The sequence below is a fragment of the Nothoprocta perdicaria genome, unplaced genomic scaffold (genome assembly GCF_003342845.1).
Source record: "Nothoprocta perdicaria isolate Ctin4 unplaced genomic scaffold, notPer1 scaffold_156, whole genome shotgun sequence".
Taxonomy (NCBI): Eukaryota; Metazoa; Chordata; class Aves; order Tinamiformes; family Tinamidae; genus Nothoprocta; species Nothoprocta perdicaria.
The window spans coordinates 166,155-188,496 of NW_020454716.1; the positions used below are offsets into that span (position 1 = coordinate 166,155).

The 22,342-nt window shown below is 44.0% G+C and overlaps 1 protein-coding gene across 3 annotated transcripts in view; it reads right to left on the reverse strand.

Moving 5' to 3' along the window:
- AMBRA1 (autophagy and beclin 1 regulator 1) overlaps nucleotides 1-21,474 on the reverse strand; it is a 121,388-nt gene extending 99,914 nt beyond the window's left edge. For 2 of the 3 annotated variants that reach the window (XM_026035130.1, XM_026035129.1), the window contains exons 1-7: nucleotides 21,418-21,474; nucleotides 13,048-13,302; nucleotides 12,744-12,802; nucleotides 11,807-11,990; nucleotides 10,943-11,115; nucleotides 10,121-10,187; nucleotides 8,048-9,507 (exon numbers count right to left, since the gene is read on the reverse strand). In XM_026035130.1, the coding sequence (XP_025890915.1) occupies nucleotides 8,048-9,507; nucleotides 10,121-10,187; nucleotides 10,943-11,115; nucleotides 11,807-11,990; nucleotides 12,744-12,802; nucleotides 13,048-13,182 (2,078 nt within the window). In that variant the 5' untranslated portion in view covers nucleotides 13,183-13,302; nucleotides 21,418-21,474. The remainder of the gene's footprint in view (nucleotides 1-8,047; nucleotides 9,508-10,120; nucleotides 10,188-10,942; nucleotides 11,116-11,806; nucleotides 11,991-12,743; nucleotides 12,803-13,047; nucleotides 13,303-21,417) is intronic. The other variant, XM_026035131.1, reaches the window with a different exon arrangement.
- Nucleotides 21,475-22,342: the final 868 nt, after the last annotated feature.

Here is a 22,342-nt window from a genome sequence, read left to right on the forward strand (position 1 = left end):
AGATTGCAGGGACAGCAGAAATCTCTGCTTCCCCACGCAGGCATATCTGCGTCAGCTTCGGGGATAATTACACAGGGCTCCTGCTTCTCCACAGGGAATTGAAGAGGAGGTGCCTTTCCTGAGGGAGCAGAAGGTTTACTCCTATCTCTACAGGCCTCTGAGGTCATTGAAAACAGAGGTCCCACTGCACATCAATCACTTCTCTTAAAACGCTGCTGTTCAGTCTGGAGTGACCACGGGAGGCTGGCCAAAAGATGACCAGCAGGGCAGTTCAGTCATCACTTACCCCTGCTCCCCTGCATCRTGAAGGGATGGGGAGGGACCTGATGCTAATGCATTTCCAACAGAAAAATGAGTCCGTTTCCCGGCAGATCAGGAACCCTGATGTGTGTTTGTTCACAGGCTTCAGTTCCAGTACGTGCTTTCTCAAGACGAGCAATGGAGGGGGATCAGTTACCTCACACAAAATGCCATTTGGCCCAGTCAGCTAAAGACCTATGTGGAGAATGCTTCAAATACCTGTGAACTATTCAGCAGACCAGAACAGCCCCACTGGAGGAATCTAGARCCATGGCTACTTTGGTTACAGCTCTGTTACTGAGATCCCTCCACTTGCCCCAAGCCCAGAGAGTAAACATGTGCTCTACTGCAAATTCTCCAGCCCAGATTCTGTATGAAGGAGCAAAAGCAAAACTGGATGACAGCACTTTGTCCCCAGGCACATCATGCCACGTGCATTTATAAAGAGCATGAAAAACGAGTGCACGCATGCATTATATGTAAGTGACTGCATATCTAATCATTAAGGGCTTACATTAGCATTAAAATATAGGCTCATTGTACTGCCAATGTCTCCAGCTCCTCTCCACATCTGAGGAAGTTACTGAGTGCTTTTAGTTGAGCACATGGGACTGAAGCAGGTCTGAGCCTGTCCATAAGTTGTTTCTTGGAGAGAAAAAAAAAAACACTCAAAACACTCAGGAATTGTTTTAAGGCAAATCAGGAGTTCATCTTAAGTCATCAAACAACAARGTCTGAGAAGCAACCTTCTCAAATACCTTTGTGGTATTTCCTCACTCAGACCACTTCCTTTCTCCGACCTCTTTTTCTGCATGGATTGACTTCCACAATAGGCCTCTGTTATAGCAGCGTTCCTCCACGCRCTTCAATTGTGGCTGAAGAATTAAGTGCAGGCTGCTGAGGCTATTTCTTGGAAAAAACAAATTTACTGTTGTCAGGCTTCCAATTTATGGTTGGCAGGTGCGCCCTCTCCCATGGAGCTCAAATTAGCAAATTGTAAAATGCTTCATATTTTTCCTATTTGTCAGCATAAAGGGCAGAGAACAGTCTTTGTGCTTTGTACTGCTACTGAACTCCAAGATTTACTGGTGATCCTTCAGGGACAATGTCTTGTTTACAATCTCAGGTCGTCACTCTAAATGTTCAGCTTCCCCTCCTTCTATTCAAAAAAGAACCATATATGCTAGATGAGTAAAGCAGGGTTTTTCAAACCTGCAGATMCAAAACAGCAGATAGGTGTGCCCTGGTAGACAGAATGGGTGAACTCACTGTTTGGTATTCCAGGCCTAGCTACAAGGGGTTCACCTTAAAAAGAAACTGGAAAGCTATCTGCAACGTGCAGACTGCAGCTTGTGGAACTGTTTTGGGGCTTTGCTTATTGTTTACCTGCCTCTACACAGTAGTAGGGGGATCTTGTTGGAATTGGACTTCAGGAATGCTCCTTAATAACGACTGAAGAGTTGCATGTTTCAAAATGTTCTCTAACTTTATTATTTGATCAAAAAAAAAAAAAAAAAAAAAAAAAAGATCTGTTTCTCTTAAAATTTTCTGAGGGAGAAAATGACCTTACAACAAAGATCACGGTTAAACACAGGTTGACTGAAAGTTAGAAGACAACCATATTCAAACAAATAGTTATTGAGGTTATCATAAAAACAGCCTGCCAGTTCCCAGCTTTTGACTAAGATGTGAATAGCTTGCATATCTTGAAAAGCTGTTCCTTTGGTATAGGCTTGCTATGCTGTCTGCAGGTGGCTTCTCTGGGACCCTCCAGTCCAAGCGCAGCACATCCAGACAAGGTTGTTTGATCTGGGCACAGCTGCTTCTCTTCTCTTCTGTTACTTATGTGCATAGAGCTCATGCATCTGTGTCGCCAGAGATGATAGAAGATGCTACTAGATSCTACTGGTCATTTAAATCGAACTGGAGCTTCACATTAGAGTCCCAGGCTCCAGCCTCAACTCAAGAACAAGAGTGACTATTCTCTTTCTTGTCTTTTATACATTGCTCATCTTTGCTGGGCAGAAGTGTCACTGTTCCTATCCTGATAAACCAATTTAAACAGCCTGGCCCCTGCATCGCCACAAATCAACGCAGTATCTACAGTTCAGCACTGAAAGAAGCATCCCCTCATGGTTAATGAGTAAGCCTATGCACAACAAGGAAAGCATACCCAGAGCCTTCTCACACGCATGACTGCAGTTTTGATAAGAGTTCAAGACTTACTCGAACTAGATAAAAAACACACTCCCACGTAAAAGCTGGACTCTAGGCAACATGTGCCAAACATCTGAGAATAAACCTCATATTATGAGAGTCTAGGTAAGGGATGAGCAAGTGTAACAGATAAGGGAGATTACATGAAGGCTAGGTAGACAGCAAGAAGTTGGGATGACTTCTGTGAAGCTGGCAGGTCTGTTATAGCTTTAACTTATTCTTTCATCAGAAAAACAAAATAGCAGTTTCACTCTAAGATCCACCTTCTTATCCGTTTCAATCCCATATAAAACCAACCGGATAAGCCACTTTCTTGCTTGCACTCTCTATCCTCATCCATACACATTTCACACACAAGAATAATTTGAAGTTGTATGGTTCCTAAAGCAGAAACAAAATTTAGGACTCCACTGGAAAAAAAGAAAGTTTCAAGTTACATTAGTTTCTTTACACAATAATTCAGAAACCTTGGTTCTGTTAGGAGATGGGGAAAACAGTGGGTAGAAACAACATTACCCCCTTGTGGCAGAAGGGCGCTATGGAAACGACACAGGTTCCAAGAAACTTGTTCCAGAGAAAACCGGCGGGAACCACAGAGGTTTGTTCCAGGCACAGGGAGGCGCGCGCTGCCAGCGCGAGCGGCGCGCGCTGAGCACTGCCCAGCCAAGGGACACCACACACAGATCAACATCTGGCTATCGGACGTGCACCCACAGGTAAAGCTTAACTACCTTCCTAAAGGAAACGCCACACGACRGAACCCGCTCGCAGCACTAAGGACCGGTTCACACTGGCAGTCTCATTTACGGCCGTCTCACGCGGGCCCCAAGGCCTGCAGTGGTGGCTTAGGAAGGAAGACCGGCCTCGTGCAGAGGGACGCAAGCAGGAGGGACAGCAATTTTCAGACAAGAACTAGCAGCTAAGAACAAATTTAATCCTGGACTCTATTACATGAAGTTCCAGCAAACACTGTCTGCAAATGTCAACAGTATACACTGTCCCCAACAGACTAAAATATGTTAAAAAAGCAAAAAACAAAACAAATACACACAGTGCTTTGAAGTCAGCTGTGCAGACAGACCACTCCGTCATTTGCACAGCACTGTGGACTCTCCATTTCTATACACTAGCATATTAATGGGCTTTACACAAATCCCACCAGTCAATACAAACTCTCTAATGCCCCCTCACACACTCCTCACTGTGTGGCAAAACCATTACTGGGGACAGTTAGAAAGGTTTTTTAGTTTTATAGATAATTTCATTAGTTCATCTTGGTTGCCAAACCAAACAGGTGAGCGTGACAAAAACATTGTGGGTTCTTCCAACACAGGCACAGGGGTTACTCGGACCACAAACTACTGAATTTGTCCTCTAGGATAAGTGCAAGGGACTGGCTAGAGAAGCCCGAGATTCAACTGCCAGACAACGCTTCTTAATGAAAGGATATAGACAATTAGAAGCCTTTCCTCATCAAACACAGGATCCATTCAAACCTGTCTGGCAATAAGATAGAGCTCACCTGTAATTTACAATAATCCCTAGTCAAAATAAGCAGGTAACCACTAACCAATTTTCCCCCTTAGGACATTATAAGCAGCCCATTTTCGAATGCATTGAGGATCACTTTAACTCTGTGAACATCTCTTTGCCTTTCTAGGGTGGTTTCACAGGGTAAGGTTTGAAACATGTGAACAGGGAGACGGAGAGCACTACTTGCTCCTTGCCTGCAAAGATTCTGCTCTGAGGTGCCATGCCAGAACCTTGAATCAACACTATACCTAATAATAGATGAGCTTTGCTTCTGTGAAATACCACAAGAGTCCTGGAGAAGTCTCTGATACCAACGTATTACAGGAGACATGTGAAGATCATTTTTATTGGACAGCATTCACACCGTCTCTGTCATTAACCGAAGAGCCAAAATGTATTTCGTAGGTCACTGCTACCATCTTTTCTAGAACTAGCTATGGCCAAACAACGAGCTGGTTAGAAGGATCTGCTCTCATCCCCAACTTTTCATTATAATCTTGAATCGGCCCACAKGGCAGCAGCGTCTCAAAGTACTCACAGGACCTTTTTCCTACACCAGGATTATACTACCAACACAACGCTTTCTCAGCTCATTTTTTAAATACCAGGAAGTTATGGAAAAATTAAACCCTCTGTCATCTGTTGTTCAATTATTTTCCCTTCATCCAGATCTTGYCAACCGCTTCTATCACCAATTTAATGCAGCATTCTTCACATGATACAACTCCAGATATTTCTAAGGCTCATCTCACTTTGATGTTAAAAGTGAGGCAAGGAGATCCAAAGGGGAAAAAAAGAAAGCCCTACGCTTGAATTACTGAGACCAGTAATTACTGAGCCTGGAGAAGCTCAGGAAGCTGAAGCTGGGTCTCCCCAACTCCTGCATGCGGCGGAGCAGAGTCCTCCCTGCTCCCTCGCACGGGACCTGCGGAGCGGCACGGGGCTCGCGGCGGCTCCCTCGCCAACAGGCTGYTCCCAACACAAGCGCCAGAGCTGCCAGCCAGGAAGAGCTTCCTTACGTGCTCATTAGTGCCCTTGTGATGAGCCCAAGGTAATTAGCCCAGCACCACCAGAAGGGGCAGAATTCTCTCCCTGCCCAGCTGGCATGGCTGCATCAACAGATTCAACGGGGAACAACCTTCATTAAACTACCTATTAACTTAATTGACCCTCTACAGCAGTGTCCTCCCAGCGAGCTACATCTCGGCCAGGCAAGCCAGGTCAAGGACTGCACCTTGCCCATAAAGGGTGAAGAAGAACATACGGGCAGTTTTCAGATGCAATTTTTATCCAAAGTATTTTGGCTAGCGTGTGAATACAGAGCTCTCCTGCCCAATGAGGACATCTAACGGAGAGAGAAAGAAATACAGAAGATGAAATGCTGGTTATAAGCCAGCACGCTGATGAACTCCAACGCTGAGTCTGAACCTACTGAGGTCCACAGGCAAAAATTACACTGCCTGAAAGTGAATATATAGACACATTTCACGTTTCCTCAGGCATGCAGGCCTCACCTTCCCTCCTCTCTTTTCCCAACACCTTCAGCATTACATAGCACATTCCTTGTCACTCTTGGTCACTGTGCACACTTCCAAAACTGCAAAAATTAATGGACCTTTTGCACTGCTCTGGACAGAAGCGGCAGCAGCACCACCCACTGTGGGAGCAAGCCCTAGGTCCAAAAGAAGAGGCTGAGCTCAAGGATGTCCATTCTAGTGAGAAAAATGAGTAGGTGGGTACCTGCTGAGCTGTTATTACTCCACAAGGGTGCGGAAAAAACAGATGGTTTGGGAAGCCCAAAAAATTGCACTTGCAGGATTCATCTGTCCTACATCAAGGATTGCTTTAAAGGGGAAATTTCATGGTTGGACCTCTAGATTGCTTCAATGTGTTTAAAGTTAGCAGGCAAAAGAAGTTTCCCTTCAGAGAAATTGCTATAAGTATTTAACAGCTTCCTCACTGCTTCCAGTCTCCTTATCTCGCTATTCTACAATCACTGTAAGTTCAGTCAGAAGGGAAGCAAAAGCCCTCAAAACATCTGTTCTCAAATAAAACCTGATGACAGAGCAGGAGAACGAGAAAGCAGGAGTCCCTAGACGAGCTTTGCAGCAAATTCTGTAGAAGGACTTCACTGAAGTTCTTACTATAGGAATTCCTCTGGAATTACGCTCACATATTGCATCGTTTGCTCCAAATTCATACACCTCAGCAAAAAAAGCATCTGTTTGCAYAGGTGACCAGGTAGGCAAATAACCACGCACCGAGATGCTGCAGCCAGCAGCAGCCACCATCTGTGAAAACCAAAGTGCTCCAGGGACTCAGGCCCAGGMCTGCAGCTGTCGGGCTGCAAGCAGYCCAGCCCAGGCGAGCTCGAGCAGACTGCCAAGGCAGGGACTTCAGGGCGTTTTTAAATGACACGGTTCCTGCAGAGTTAGTTGGAAGATAATATCCACGGAGCGCACTGCATCTCACCACCCAARTAAGTGCCAAGAGACGGATGAATAAAAAGGCTATTTCCTCTCATTACTTGTGACAGTACAGGGACTTGGTCCAGAGAACAAACTACACAGTGGGGATATTATAAGCACGCACAGCTACTTCAAAAAGAAGAAAAAAAAAAGCTCAAATGTCATTTTAAAGCTATATTTGTCAGCTCCTTCTCACCTCCCTATCCTTTTAAAGGGAATTTAGAGACTATCTGAGTTAAATTAATGGCAGGTAAGTTTAGGCCCAAGGAAGAAGCAGTTATCATGTAATCGGCTTGAGACTCTCACTATAGTAGACTATAGAAAGCGGGGCAGGGATTTAGAAGCAGCTGAATAGTTTSATGACCACCACCATTTATTTGCTATGCAACTAAGGCAACAAGAAAGGCAGCTAGTGTTCAGCTTGAGTATAATCAGCTTATCTTCAGGAAGAAGGAAAGAATTCCCTTTCCGCAGGCACTCCTGTGAACAAACCCCATTCAGTTAGCTGCAYTTGCATCAACCTGGAAACTTCATTTTCCCAAAGCACAAAGCATCCATTTCCCAGAAACAGGAGGGCTGCAGCTCTCCTCTGACAACCTCACTGTTGTCACTGAGACTTGTCTCAGGAGAGGATGTCAAACCAAAGCCAGGAGGGAGACCCTAAAATACCAATGCAGCTAAAACAGCAGCACATAAAAGCACAGTCAGCTCTTCACGGTGCAAGCATACTTTAGTTAATTCACTTTCCTGTAACATATTTAAAGTTTTCAAAGTCTCTTCAAAAAATAATCACCTCTCAAAAAAAAAAAAAAAAAACCAGATTGCTAAATATAGCAGAGCCCAAAGCCTTCAGCAAACAACTCCTAAAGAGCTCACATGTCAGGTTAATAGAAGGAACAGTCAAATCTCAGCCTCTGTCATGGACCAGCAAACCACATGGGTTTGATCAAGCACTCAGAACTAAAGTGTATTCCTAAACCTCTGACAGAAAATTCTGGCTATTCTTATCCAACGTTGTAACAGCAAGGAAATATTTGTTAGCCCTCCTATTTTAGCACCCACAACTTTGACAAGACACATCACTTGTGAAGAAACTGTCATTACTCTTGCTTGATTTTCCCACGCCTAGTCCCAGGGCAGGCTCTCAGCAGACACCCTGCATGCAGTATAAGGACAGCATAGTAGATCCTGTGTTCCCAGCCTCCTAGAGTGCCAGGGAAATAAGAGGAGAACAGTTTATCCCAGAGAACTGCTATTAGAGCCTGCCCTTTGGCCTGTCTGCACTGTCCATAAGAGGTCTTCTTTCCATAAAGGGTCTGGCCTCTGCCATTACAACCTTCAGAATCTATCTGCAGTGTGACAGTGACAACCATAAAAGACATCAATGCAATGRCTCTAATTGCACCTACATAACCAACATATGACCACATGAGAAATGGGGATTGAGCTCCGAAAATATGGAAAAACTCAGACCAGAAGGGGAAAGGTTTAAGAACAAATTGGGAGGAAGGCAGAGGCGCATATCTTACCTCCTGAGCGAATCCTCCTCTGAGCTTTCCTCAGGCATTTCCTGGTTTAAGGCCTCCTGTGATACATTCCCAGGTCTGCTTGAAGCCGACTGGCTGTAAACTCTTTCCCAGTGCCCCGTCTCCTGGTTAAAGACCACTCCCACGGTCCTCTCCTCCTGCGGGGTGGAAGAGCTGCCCAGCTGCAGCCTGCCAGAGGCAGAAGCTCTGCCCTCGGTTCTCTCTGCAGGCTGCACCTGGCTGGCATTTGGAGGCACACCCTCAAACGTGCTTTGGACCTGCCCTGGTGTGTAGCTAGGCGTGCTTCTTTCCCAGCGCAGCGTGTCATTGTTAAAGGTCAGCAGGTTATGACAAGCGCGACAGCGGTTCAGGTGACCCCGGGACAAATTGGAATTGTTTTCACTGCTGTGTGGAGTCGGCTGATGGGAGGGACCAGGCCGATCAGGCTCAATGTTGTTGTTGAGCATTTCTTGAGCCTGTTGCGACTGGCTGGGCTCCCCACCAATCCCCTGATCTAACTCCTGCAGCCGGTCATATTCCAGGAAGAATCGCCTCAAATCACACTGGAGCTCATTACGGATGCTGGCCGGGTTGCTCGGGCCAGCGCTACCACCACCGTCCGCCTCAGCCCCCGGGGCCAGGAAGCCCCTCCCTTCTGTAGCAGAGGTATAGACTGATGCCTGGGAACCTCCCTCCTGCTGCCTCAGCACGGACAGCAAGCTCACAGACGAGGCACTGGTCCTAGGGGGAGGCATGGCTTCCAGCTCTGACCGAGAGCTCATGTTCAGCACTGTCCTAGACCAGTCAGACCCACCCAGGCCCGAAGCCATCTCTCTCGCGGACTGCTGGTACCGGGACTGGTGGCCTGCCAAGGGCCCGCTGAGGGACCGTCGTGTGGGGCCCAGGCTAAGGTTGCGCAGGGTGTTGCCAGCAGTGCTGCTCTGGACTGTGCTGAAAGCAGAGGGCCTGTTAAGTATCCCCTGCTCCTCCTGTGCTACAGATGCCTGCTCTGGGGGTTGGTAGGGCTCTGTCTGCACAGAGGAGAAGGAGGTGCCAGTGGCCCCAGAAGACGTGGAGGGCGCATTTTCCTGGTGTGGGAAGAGAGAAGAAGGAAGTCTTGCACTAGAGCATCGGCTGCAAAGGCACAACATCCCCAGGTGCTGGCAGCACTCTGCTGTGGGGTAGCTGACACGCTCCCGGAGCCTGTTATAGGCAGATGCCCTCGTGTTCTCACTGGCTGGAGGCGGAGGTGGTGGTGGTGGAGGCGGTGGAGGGGATGGGGTAGCAGAGTCTTGCACGCTGTTTTGCTCTCCCACCTGTATGCCAGAGGAGCGGGAGGACAACATATGCAGGAAGTTGTGGAGRAGAGGTGTGCGCCTCACAGGCTGAGACGGTAGGATAGCACGCTGGCGATAGTGCGGCATCTCCGTGTTGTCCACAGAGATTTCCACTTCCTCATCGCTCTGGAAAAAGAAGTGATCAAAGTTCAGTCACCTCACAGCCAATCCCTGTCCCTACAAGTAAACAGAAGCCAGCTACCATCCCAGAAGGGATGGAAGGATGTGATAATCCTATCCCAAAAGAGAGGAAAAAAGGCCTGGCCTTCACTTGCAGGAAGTCAGCAGTTCCTTTTACGGATCCAGATAGCCTCTTCCTACAASCCAACAAACTTCAACAACACACTGGGCCTACCATCAGAAGCATCTGCATCTGAGGGGAGCACTGTTAATACCACGTAGCTTAAAGGGCAACTAATTCAGCAGCATGCCACAGCACAAGAGGAGAATCAGTGAGGCATCTGTCCCGCCACCAATGCAAAGGACGAGGCAGGACAAGAGCACTTGAGAGGGCTCATCACTAGCCCCATACATCAATATCGTGTTTATACAATGCATGTATTATGAGAACACTTATGTGGCCAATTACAGCGAGGCAGAATTCAGCATCGGATGGCTTCAGCACATGAGAAAAAGCTGTTCAGAAAAGCACAAAGCTGCTTAGGAACAGATCAGGGTTAACATGTGCAGAACATCTCATAATCAACTGAATCAATAAGAATTCTGCTATTACACCTACCTGTTGGTTGGAAGGGTTAACAATTGCTGTGAGCAAGTAGTGCCCCAAGGGATCAAACCGTACCAGTCTGAAACAAAAGCAGAACCAGAGTATCAATCATCAGTTCACATTCCACAGTGGCACAGGAAACTAGACACAGTAGGAAAAGTCCCACGTGAAACATTTTYGAGGAGCACATTACTACATTACAATCTGTGTTTCTGAAGGATGTCAAAGTTCATGCATCAACAAGGCAACAACATAACTGTCCAGCTGAAGACTGCCACTATTTTATAGTTGACAATAATACTAAATAGAAATTAAGAGGTGGAMGCAAATATTCCTGTATCCAATTAAAATAGTCAGGAAATTTTAGAAAAGACACAAATACACACTACACACCCTGGATTGCGGTACAATGGGAAAGATTATCAACCCTTGAATGTTATCTCATTGCCTCATCATAAATTGCTCAAAAGAAAGCATCAAGTTTCTGTGCTGGAGTAAGAATTCATCACACTTTTGACAGCTTCTGGGTTCTCTTATCCTTCTGTCATAGAAGTTTAACTATTAAGCTTAAAAACGAACCTACAGTAGATCTTGAAAGCTTTTATTGGGCACACAGATGATTACAAATGTGAACAACCAAGCTGATCTACTATTTCCAGTTGTTTTTATCCTACCAACAGGACTTTTGTTCTACCTTTTTGGTCACGAAGCTATGAGGAATGCTGCTCTCTGCTGCTTCACCATGAGAAGGTGGAGAGCATCCAAGAGGAACCCCCGCAACCTCCAAGCCTTTTCACATACAAATGTTCTTTTCCCCTGGAAACAGGCACTCACCGGACCCGCTCCATTTCACTAGCTGTTTTCACCACTGCAAAAGGTTCCCGACGACTCCAGTCCCAGAAATGTATCTCATTGGCAGTGGCAATCAGCAAGAGCTGAGCCGTAGGATGAAAAGCAAGYGATGCGATGGCATTGTTGCTATCTGTAAACCAGCTCTCACTTCCACCCTGAGTGAGGAGTCAAGAATCACAAGCAGTTTATCACACAGTTTAACATCAGTAGGTTTATCATTTCAAGGCCTTGGATGGCACCGACATGCTTTACTGGCAACAATAGCAGCTGCTCTCACTTGAGGTCATGTCCAGAACACAGCACTGCTTGCAACAATGACCACAGAGGGCTTCTGTAGATAAGCAAGGCCCAAGCAGTGTGTACAAACAGTACATTTCAAAGCAATACTGCATTTCAGGGCAATCGGCTACGTGTACATATTTTGTCTCTGAGCCAACCAGTAGGCTAGGCAAAACCGACAAGGCAGCAGCTTCCCTAATGAAAAGTTCAAAAAAACTCAGAAGGATGAAGAAAACGAAAGTCTTTATATAAGCTTGACAGACCCTTTGCAAAAAAAACAAAAATAAAAAACAAAACAAAACCTCTAGCACTGTTTGTATTACTTAAATACTTGAGCAAGGCTAAGGAGCACAACCTACCTCTCTGAATCCATGGAAGAATCTTTAACCTCCTCTCTTGAGGGAGGAGGAGGCTACAATCTGTTGTACACTTTTAGGGACATAGCCCAGCAAAACTTACAAGTGGCTCTTACCAGGCAATGTTTGGGAAACAAACTCTCACAAAACAAAGTCACCACCCTCCAAATATCAGAGACACGTGTGTTTCTGGAAAGACTTTAAAACTTACATGTAAATCCCAGATTCTAACCTCCCCATCTAGGCATCCTGAAGCAATGAGGCCGGGGATGGTGGGATGGAAGGTCACACACCAGGGAGTGCGGCGATGTCCCACCAGCGAATGAACACACTTGCCCGTTTTCACCTCTGTGATGTAGATGTTATGATTCACGTGTGTGGAAGCCATCAGGGTCCTGGGAAAGCAAAAGGCAGGACAAACATGAGCATGAGACAAGTATCACAAAATCAGACTGCAATGAGCTTCATTCTCAAGAGGGTCTGTTCACACCTATCCCAGCCAGCAGCTTTCCCTCACATAGTCCCACACGCCAAGGTTAAGAGGGTATCGCATCACCAATTGCCATATAGCTTCATGTGGCCAGATTCCTGGGTCTATGTGAACAAGAAATTATCAGATCTGAAAGCACAAACCTGATCTTGAAAGTCAACATCAACATGCATCCCAGGAGGAATTCGATGTGTCAGAGCTCAGGGCAATTCCCACTTCTCCTCCACACCAGCTCAATTACTGTTAAATCAGGTGACACTAACAAAGATGCCTCCTCCATTCTTTTTTCCATCGTRCACATCATTGTGCTCTGTTCTGTAATCTTCAGTGTCCCAGGATACATGACCCCCTCATTTGGTCTGTCGTGCTGTCTTGGTTCARTGCTGAAACACCCTTTACTCCCTCAAATTATTCGTTAAATCCCACAGTGGATGGATAAAATCTTTTCCCCTAGAACTATCCATCACTTAGGTACCTCAGAAATTAAACACCAGCTACACTTGAACCTGTAAGATGCAGTGCAATCCATGCATGTCAAAAAAATCAGAGGTTTTCCCTCAGCTCATCAGGACTGGACAACTCAAGGGGCACAAGTCTCCACCACCTTTGTGTGCGTAAGGAGACTGTTGAAACAGGGAATGAATTAGGAGTTAATTACCTGTCTGGACTAAACGCCAGCAAGAAGGTGGAGCGTGGACTGTCTGGTAACTCAACTTTCTGAAAAAGCCAACAAAGCAGGAAGTGTTGCAAGTGTCATATGATCATATTTTAACTCTAAGCCACACAAACAAGAAACGGAATCCCCTACAGGAACACATCTATCATGACATTGCCGCAGGAACTGAACAGAGCCAAAGGGCAGCATATCCAATGTAATACAATCATGGAACACTTTATTTCAAATCCCTGCTCCCTTCCCCCACACCAAGATCAATCAGGGCACCTCAATTTCACAAGCTTACCTTGCCCTCCCACTTCATCCATCGAGTTTTGTCCTCTACCAACTCCTGCAGGAGCCGCTGAGCACCCAAGGCTTGGGTCCCGCGTTCCCTGCCCCAGAGGATGCGGACAGCGTTCTTCTCCGGTACGACCTTCATGGCTTCCAGCTGCTGATGTTACACTAAGGGCTGGGAGAAGACACCAGCAGGTCCAGGTCACAACAACAACCAAGCTACGAACAGGTTGTCCACATTTCAAGTGGTTTTCTTCATGGAAACCTAGAAAAAGAAAAGAACTATAAGAGAGTCTCCAAGGAATCATGCAGATTTCACTAAAGGTAATTATTATCACTGCAAGGTCAGATTATGAAAACACTTCAAGTCCAAATTACTTCCAAGTCCATCACAAAAGCTTACAATGTATGGAAGCAGACATATACCAAACTAAAAAAAGAATAAAAATAAAAATAAACCACCATTTCACTAAGGACTGCTGCGGCATGTAGAACAACTCCATTATGTGTAGTGTTAGATGATTCATTTAGCCTCCCTTCCCATCACCTTTCATCAACACAGTTCTTAGATCAACAATTCACCTAAGTAATGCACAAGTACAAAGACCAATGTTTTAGCATATATCAAGCTGTTAAGGAAAAAATATTATTACTAGCTATTTTCTAGAAAAACATTAATCTTCTGAAAGAGGCCACATACCACAGCCCTCACAATAGCCAAGCAGCACAGCTTTTGAATGATTTCTGATTGGGGTTCATTATCAAAAGCTCTCCAGAAAGGAGTAGTTCCCTGGTATACATAACGTAGGAAACACTGATACAGTGCTACTATCTTTTGATCCCAGCAGGACACATATTACTCTGCCATCCCTTTAGAACGTAAAGATCTAAAGACAAATCCTCCCTGGCTCATGTTTCATTGAACAAAACCATCAGTATTCAGTAGAGAAGGAAGTGGCAATAGAAAAAGGAGAAAGAGGTTCCTATACTCACAAAAAGGTGAATGATTAGATGATGGGACACAGAACCATCATGAGCAAACTCTCCTTTCCTCTCACTCTCTCCCCACAAACACCTCCTGAACTGATGATTTAAGACAGCTGCTGCTTACAGCAAGGAGCTGTCTGAAGAGACAAGCCAGCAAAATGAGTTCTACTGAAGCAGAGCAGTTTTCATTTGTAAAAGTAAAATAAATGATGCTGAAGCGATGAACAGTTACACACATCCCTTACTAGTGAAATTCACCACAAAGAAATCCAAGCAAGTTGGAAATTCCCTGATGCTTAATGGGAACAACATGGAGAGTGGCTCTTTTATAAAGCCTAAACTCTTCAGCGTAGAGTAAGTCTTCTTGCAAGAACTTCTCTGAAAGTCAGCTAAACTTTAGGTAGGAATTATGCTACAGAATAAAGTCTCATTGCAATGCAATGCTACCTACATGATGCTGCGTTACAAGAGAGTTCTCAGAAGCAACTGAACAGATGAAAGAAAGCCCAGATGATAACTAGAGCACACAGTGTCAAAAAGAATCACTACATCAAGATCTCTTCTCCCTCAACCCTGGTAAACACTCATCTGGAATCTGCAAACATTATCGGTCACCCATGTTCAAAAATGCATTGATTCAAACTGGAAGGAGTATAAAGGGAAAGGACAGCTCAGAACTCTACAGGCAATACAGGGGAGGAAACTAAGTCTTGTTTCACGCAGTAAAGTCAAGATGACTGCAGCTAAGGGTTCTTTATGGGTATATTCAGGGTGCAAGTAACATGACAGCCAAAGAAATATAAGCCTGACACACATGGACGACATAAAAGATTAACTGGAATAAGCTGGAAGTCAAAAGAGATTACAAAAACATCAAACTTTGGATTTTTTTTGGATGTTTTYACACCTCCCAAGAGGTGTAAAGGAAAAACCACCCAAATAGCTTAAGAAATCCTTATCAGTTCACAAGCAGGATAACCCAATTACTCTTGAAAAAGTATAGGCTCTACCAACTTGGGAAGTTTTGAGTCCTATCAGAAGTATTCCCTGAAGTACAAGAGCAACAAGAAAATGAAGACATTTAACAACTATCTTAATGGTTATTTATGTCATAATGAGCCTACATATTGTAAAATAAGCAAGCAAATCACCTTTATGACTGCATTTAGTGAATACACAACTGCATCATAATTACCTTGTAGAAAGATCAAGTAATCTCTACAAAATAAAATCAAGAACCTATTTTAAGCCAATTTATCTATATCTTCACAGGTTTGTACTAATCTGCTGAACTAATCTGGATATACGATTACATTCACACTCGATGTTAATCTCTTAGGGACTCATTTTTCAGCTGTTTTGAACCAACTCACCTGCTCACCCAACCCAGAAAGAAAAAAAAACAACAGCAAAAAACCTCCCCACAGCTAAACCCTCCATAAGCTCCTGCTAACTTGGTCCCTGTTTTTAAAAGCTGGGACCTCACCAAAAGGTAAGGCCTCCTTCTTGAGCGGAGCTCACATTTCAGATTCATCCTGGATTCCTTTGGGAGCCAAGTTTAATTCATACATCTTACAGGAAGGGCTGACTCCTCTCTCCTGGCTAAATGAAAACCCGATTGCAGTCGCTCTCCACACATGCAGCAGCACTTGGAGGCTCCATTTACTACTCTATTTGATGGCTCTGATTTTGTTTTTCTTTGCTAGTGTAGATACAGGCTCACTTCAAAAAGAAGTATTTAACCTTATTAATAGATATCAAATCATCTACCTTTTTTTTTTTTAAAAAGGAACCGATTCCTTTTGTAATCAACTAAAGACAGCCAGCAACTCTACACAGCTTGCTGAAACACCAAAAGCAGAGCATGACGTAGCAAGTTATTAAATATCATTAGCAGACAAAACACTGAAGTCCCAGCGACATTTATAGCCACCCGGTAGCCGTCTGACTAACAAAGTCTAAAGGAAGCTCGGGGGCCTTGCAAATACTCCTCAGGCTCAGCATAAAGGCAGCCTCCAGGTCACCGGATCCAGCGTGTCCGGGGCAGGGCTGGACCGAGTCAGGGGCCGCGCTGCTGGGTTACAAATAGCCGAGCTATCCCAAGCGATAAGCAGCTCATGAGCTGAACAAGAAACTGCTCCGGGATTGGCAGAGTCCCGTCTTTCGCCGGAGTCAATATGACCTAAAGTGGTGTCCAATAACGGGCAGATTAATTGATGCCCTGGATTTGGCCCAGGGCACCAGAGAAATTCAGAAAGGGGGAAGACAAAAATATTTCTACAATTGGCATCTCTGTGTCCGTAACATTTTTTTTCCCTTCAGGGCATTTCAGGACAGMGTGCTGGGCTGTTTACAATTTTGGAAAGAGCATTACAGAGCCCAGCCCCAAGCCTTCTTACTTGTGCTGTGCCAGCTGTCCCCACAGAAGCCTTAAGGATTCCCAGCCTCAGGGCAATTTAAGCTCAGTTATAACTGTCAATTTTATAGGTTTGGATGTCTAGCAAGTCAAATGAAGTAGCAAAGAGAAGATACTTAGCAGGGGTAGGAGACCCCAAGAAATGCCTGAAAAGAAGTTGGGGAAAGAAAGAGACTGGAAGAAGTCCATCCAAACTACCTTATAGCAAGGACATCAAGGTATTTTATGCACTTCGCAGCAGCTGAGTGTTCCAGTTGGAGACTTCAGCACTTTGTGGAGATCATGGGTGTCATCCCACCCATTCCCTTATCCCTCCATCATCTTTGGTGCTGCTGATTTGGGTAGACTCTCCTACTGCTGCTCTGGAAACACAGCTGGCTTTGGTACAGAGCATTTCACATCTTCCTGTCAGCCAAGAACTACCTCATTTTACTGAATTCTCCATTGGGGAAAAAAGTTATTTCATGTGGCCTTCAGCTCTCAGACTAAAAAATCTCTCTTACCCCTCCTAAGGGCTTCTTGGTTGGATGCCGAGCCCAGCACTGAAAGCCTTTCCTGATGTGTGCATACAAAAAAAAGGGTGGGAACGACTCTTCCAGTTAAAAAAAGCTGCAATCAGTAAATGCTATTTATAAAAGAGAATTCTATCCAAAAGACTGAAATGTCCAATAACTTCAGACAGTTTTGCTGCCTGAAGAAGTCTCAAGTGACTGATGAAGAAAGAGGCAATATTAAATGAAATATAAAAGCTGTCTTTGGCTTTGCAATCTGGGAAACACAGAGAGAATATAAGCTCAAGCTTCTCCAGAAAAGTCCAGAGAAGAAAACAATACRCACTGTTAGTTCTTGTCCCAAAGCTCCTTTGCAGAATTTTAAGATTTCCAGATCAAGTTTGACTGCAAAACTGATGTGATCCCAACAGGCCAGCGTGTTCACTGCACCAGGACACCAGCTAAGGGCAGGGAAAGCTTTTACCAACAATTGAAGGGTGCCACTGACCTACAAAAAACACAAATTACTCTTGTCTCTAGCAACAAGGAGAATCAGATTATTAATACTCTGAACTGCCTCAAGATCTGGCCACGGCACTACCATCTTGTAAACAAGGGTCTTCTATTTTCAAAACGCCTGTTCTTAAGCAAAGGGTCCCATCACTGACAACGAGGGATGCTATTTTATTTATTCTAAATTAAACTCTAGAACTGCAACATCTGAGGCTTTGCCCAAATATCAGAAAGTCATTTTTTAAACAGTTATCACCTTGCATTGGCAATAATTATTATAAGATCCATTTGAATTTGCAAATATTTTGCAAACAGATGGTCAAAACTGATTCAAAAAAGGCAAATCAACTTCTGCTGGACTGTACGGAACAGAGAGGAAGCACAGAGGGGAAAAAAAAGAGAATCTTTTTTTATTGTATTTATTAAATACTGACCGTGTCTTGGCAATCCCACTGATGCACATATAAGTGGATTTTCCAAAATAATCACAAGACATTCAGACCAGCACGAAAAACTACCTGGTGGTAGAGGCCAAATGCTTTTATCTTCATTGTACAGGATCCTCATATAGGTTGTGGTCACAAGACRTGCCATTTCCTCAAAGTGTTTTCCACCACTATTTTCCCTTACATGTTRAACAGGCTGACTTTGAAGCAGACTGCTTTACTGAAACCCCTACATCCTCAAGAGGCTCACTAGAGCAAAGGAGAAAAACAGCAGGGCTACAGGCTAGCACAGCCCTTCCTTTTTCTCCTTCCTTTTTTTTTTWAAAGAGTTTCATTTCTAAAGCAATACAATCTTACCCTCTGGGACTTTCAGACCAGATCTCTCCAAGAAAGAGCAGGCAGACGTCAGCAAACTCACAACTCCATCCACTGACTTTTCAGACCACTTCTTTGCTTATATCCCAGCCAGGGGTATAAATCCACTGCTGTTCCACCTGTGGCAGTGATGATGCTGACACCCTCCTGCAGAGCATACATTGAATTCTACTGGTAGTTTTATTAAAAGTATTGATTCGATCCATCATGCGGCCCTCTAACCCTTCTCATGTTTCCGCTTGCAAGACAGAGCAAAAATTTTAAAAGAGCTTATTTAAAACCAAACCAAAACAAAAATGCTAATTTGCCCTCTCTTTACTGAATCAACTCAGCTGAACAAATAGCACAAGTGAAAGAGTCCTAGTTTGGTAACTAATCAAAATAGGCAGCAGTGGAATTCAAACAATGCAATAACAGCAACAAAAATCTGTAAAAAAGGGTGACATGACTCATTCAGAATAGCTCCACTCCTAAATTCAAGATAAGTTGGAACAGAAGCTTAGTACTATGCTCAGTAATAAGCCACAGAGTTTCTGGAAGTGTATCTGAGCAGCTGCAAGTTTTCCTCTTAAATATGCTGTCTGCCTTCCCTTAAACTCCATTTCTAGCACGTTTAAATGAGGCTTTGTAACAGTTCAAAGAGATTCTAGCTTTTCTTGGGACAGGAAAAGCTTCTAGAAGGGACAACTTCAAGAAACATTTTAGATACTGCTGCGAGATAACATAAAAACATACTGAAAATAAAGTTATGGTACACGGAAATTTTAAGCAAGGCTAACCCACAGGTATAGGTCATAGAAGCATAACTAGCATATCTTAAGCATGATTAATCAAAATAATGAAAGAGGCAAAACTAGAATTCCAGAAAGCATTTTGTTGTTTTCTTTTATATGCAGATACACACAAATACATAAAATTATGTATGTGCATATGCTCACACCTATGAATATACCCACAAACACACACAAGCCCAGTGCACACACAAAGAGGCGGCTCAACTTAAGGCACTGCAAGTGTGCGGGCCCCTGGCCCCGAGCTGCTCCAACCCACGCACCGTGGGTTCCAGCCTCTCGTGCAAAGCACTAGTGCAGCTCTCGTGCAAAGCACTAGTGCAGCTCTCGTGCAAAGCACTAGTGCAGCTCTCGTGCAAAGCACTAGTGCAGCTTTTGCTTCCCACTGGGGACTGCATCTTGCAAGGTGGCTGCTTTCAAACCATCCTGCTTTTTGATCTCCATTCCTCTCTGCTAGCTTGGCCACGCAGAGCCTGCAGCGCCGCTGGGGCTTGGGACTCCTTCAGTCACCAAGGCAGAGCCGGAGCGGCCAGTTCTCCAGCTGCATCATCCAACACAACTTCTTCAGGAGGAAGAGAAGCGGAAAAAGCAATAAGGTATCACTCTGTTTTAATAGAGCTGTGTCTATGAAATGAAAGGTAGTTAACTATGTAGACCTAAGTCTGCACAGGCAAAAAAAAAAAAAAAAAAATCAATTTTGCATGCAACTGCTGAATCCAAAATTATTACCATGAAGGCGCTTCTGTTCTATGATCCTGTTTTTAAGTTTTCAGATCTTTCCCAAGCCAACACTCTGTAAGCTGAAGCCTTCCCTTGATTAAAGCCAGGGAGACTGGAATGCAATGTCAAAGCACATCTTTTGCAGATGTATTAAATACCCTACTCTAAGTTGTACCGGCAGCTCGGAACATTTCCACATAAATCAGAACAGAAATTTAAAAAGAGAAATAGCTTGTATCATCATTTCATGATTACAAAATTCAGCCTGAAGTTTTAAATTGAAACTATAAACAAGACAGGAAAATTGATTAAATTACACACAGATCACACTGTCAATTCAAACTACTACATGACTGCAAGAAAAAAGTTTACTGCATTCAGAATCTTAATTTGTCTTCTGAGCCTGGTTTAAATAAGCTATAAGACTTTCAAGAGAACTCTATAGTCAAGAGTTTAATTGCTGGTAATTTACAGAAAAATTATGAGGAAGTGGAATAGAAAATTGCAAATACCAAATGCTAAAGATTAAAAAGAAAGAAAAAAAATGACAAGAGAAATTACAAAAAAAAAGGGGGGAGGATCGGTTGAGTCTGAGGCTTGACAGTTTCATTTACCAATGATAACATGAAGCACTTCCATTACTATTGTTATGATTTCTGTGCAAACTTCACAAATTCCCACAAAGATGATACTAGCCACAATCCAGACGCAAAGAAGAGAATAAAAGCCATTTCACAGAGCTGCAAAATAAGCCAAACAGCAGAAGTAAGATCCAGGGGATTACGAGTTTGTTTCTGAATTCTATTCTCAGCCTACAGCCTATTTCACCGAGTCCTGCACACAGTGGGAAATGAGGAAGAGAAAGAAGAGATAGGAGATGGGGAGAACACAGATTAACCATAAGAGAAGTGCTCTCTTCTTAGAAGAAGAAGAAATTCTAAATCCAAAGTCCCAATATGTACAGTAAAAGTCACATCAAACTTCCCCAAATTCAAGAGCTGCAGATCGTGCCACGTATTGACATTACACGTGGAAGAGAAACTTGGGAGTATCTACAGTGCAGAGTAGTGAAGTAATACCTACAGATGAAAATAAAATATTTTTCAGCACCAARGCTACATCTAAAAGCTACATGTGCACACTAGCTAGGTAAAGAAAATACATTCTGTTTTTCCAGTTGTAATTTACACAGCTCCTGCACTTCSCTGTTCACATGGAAATAATCAAGGTAACAACTCAAAAGCAGAGTRATCCACAGCCAAGCTGAAGCTGTCTTCATGCACAAGTGTATCAAAACTAACGAAGCCATGGGAGAAAAAGAAGATCTAGACTTTGAACACAGAAACATGGCCATTTCTTAAGACCTTTTCCTTTCTTATTCTAGGACTCAGAGTATGAGAAATACAACAAGAAATGCATCAAACAAGGGTCAGCGACACCTTTCAGCATTTTACGCTGCACGAGGTGGTGAGCTAGTGCTACGTACCAGGAGCAGGGCAGCAGGAATTGCTCTGGGAGAACAGGCCAGAGGACCCCACTGAGGCTTTCATTAAGAAACTACTACTTAGGCATTTTAATAACTTTGCATTAAAATATTTCTAATATTTAGTCTCTTCCCTGACACTTTACATTGCTACTCACTTTTGAAATCCGTGTTCTTCTCTCCTCACTTTGTTTCTGTTTTGATTCTGTTACTCTCCTTGTCACGWTAGCGCACGGCCACCAGCACGAGAGCGAACAAGGCAGCTCCTGACACACGCCGCCCCCTTACCAGCTCTCCCGCACCGCACTGCTGCTAAGCAAGCTGTCCCGCAGAGCTTCAAGTGCGAGAAACGGCATCACTGTCGTGTTTCAGAGCACGAAGCTTGTAACTTCAGGTGCCGTTTCTGAACCTGACTCATAAGGCATTCAAATCTGCTCGGCGTTAACCCTGCTCCACATTCTGAAAACTAGCCCAGCAACACAGCTAAGCAGCACTGTAGGGGATTGGCAGCAAACGCACGTTTCCAGGAGGTCACTTTTAGGTCCCATTTGAACATTCCCATTAGCAATTTGAAAGAGGATGGGAGTGGCAAAGGCTGGGGAGCCGGATGACATTTGCAAAGGACGCCAAAGTGGGTGGCGCAGTAAACAAGAACAAATATAGAGGAGGAAAAAAAAAAAACAGACATCAGGTTCTTCTGTAAAAGTCTGTGAAAATTTCATACAGGGGAGAAATGGAGCAGCACAATTCCTGACCCTACATATGCAGTTAATAGATCCCTCATATTCATAAATGCGATCTTCCCGAGGACAAATTTCCCCCTAAAACAAGGTTGCTTTCTGTTCTTAAATCTGCCTCTTAAAATAGAAAGTTATGATAAGAGAACATAATAAGAAAGAAAAAAAACCCCTCCTCTAAAATTCTATTCATTCTTGAAGTTGAAACACTTTTTTTTTGTGCTAGAATTACGCTGAGCACTTTCCAAAGACAACTGAAAGCATGTTGCTGGCAAGAGTAAAAATAACCCAGAGAAAATAAAACAATAATAATGAAAAACACTCCAGGAAAACGACGGAGATGCAG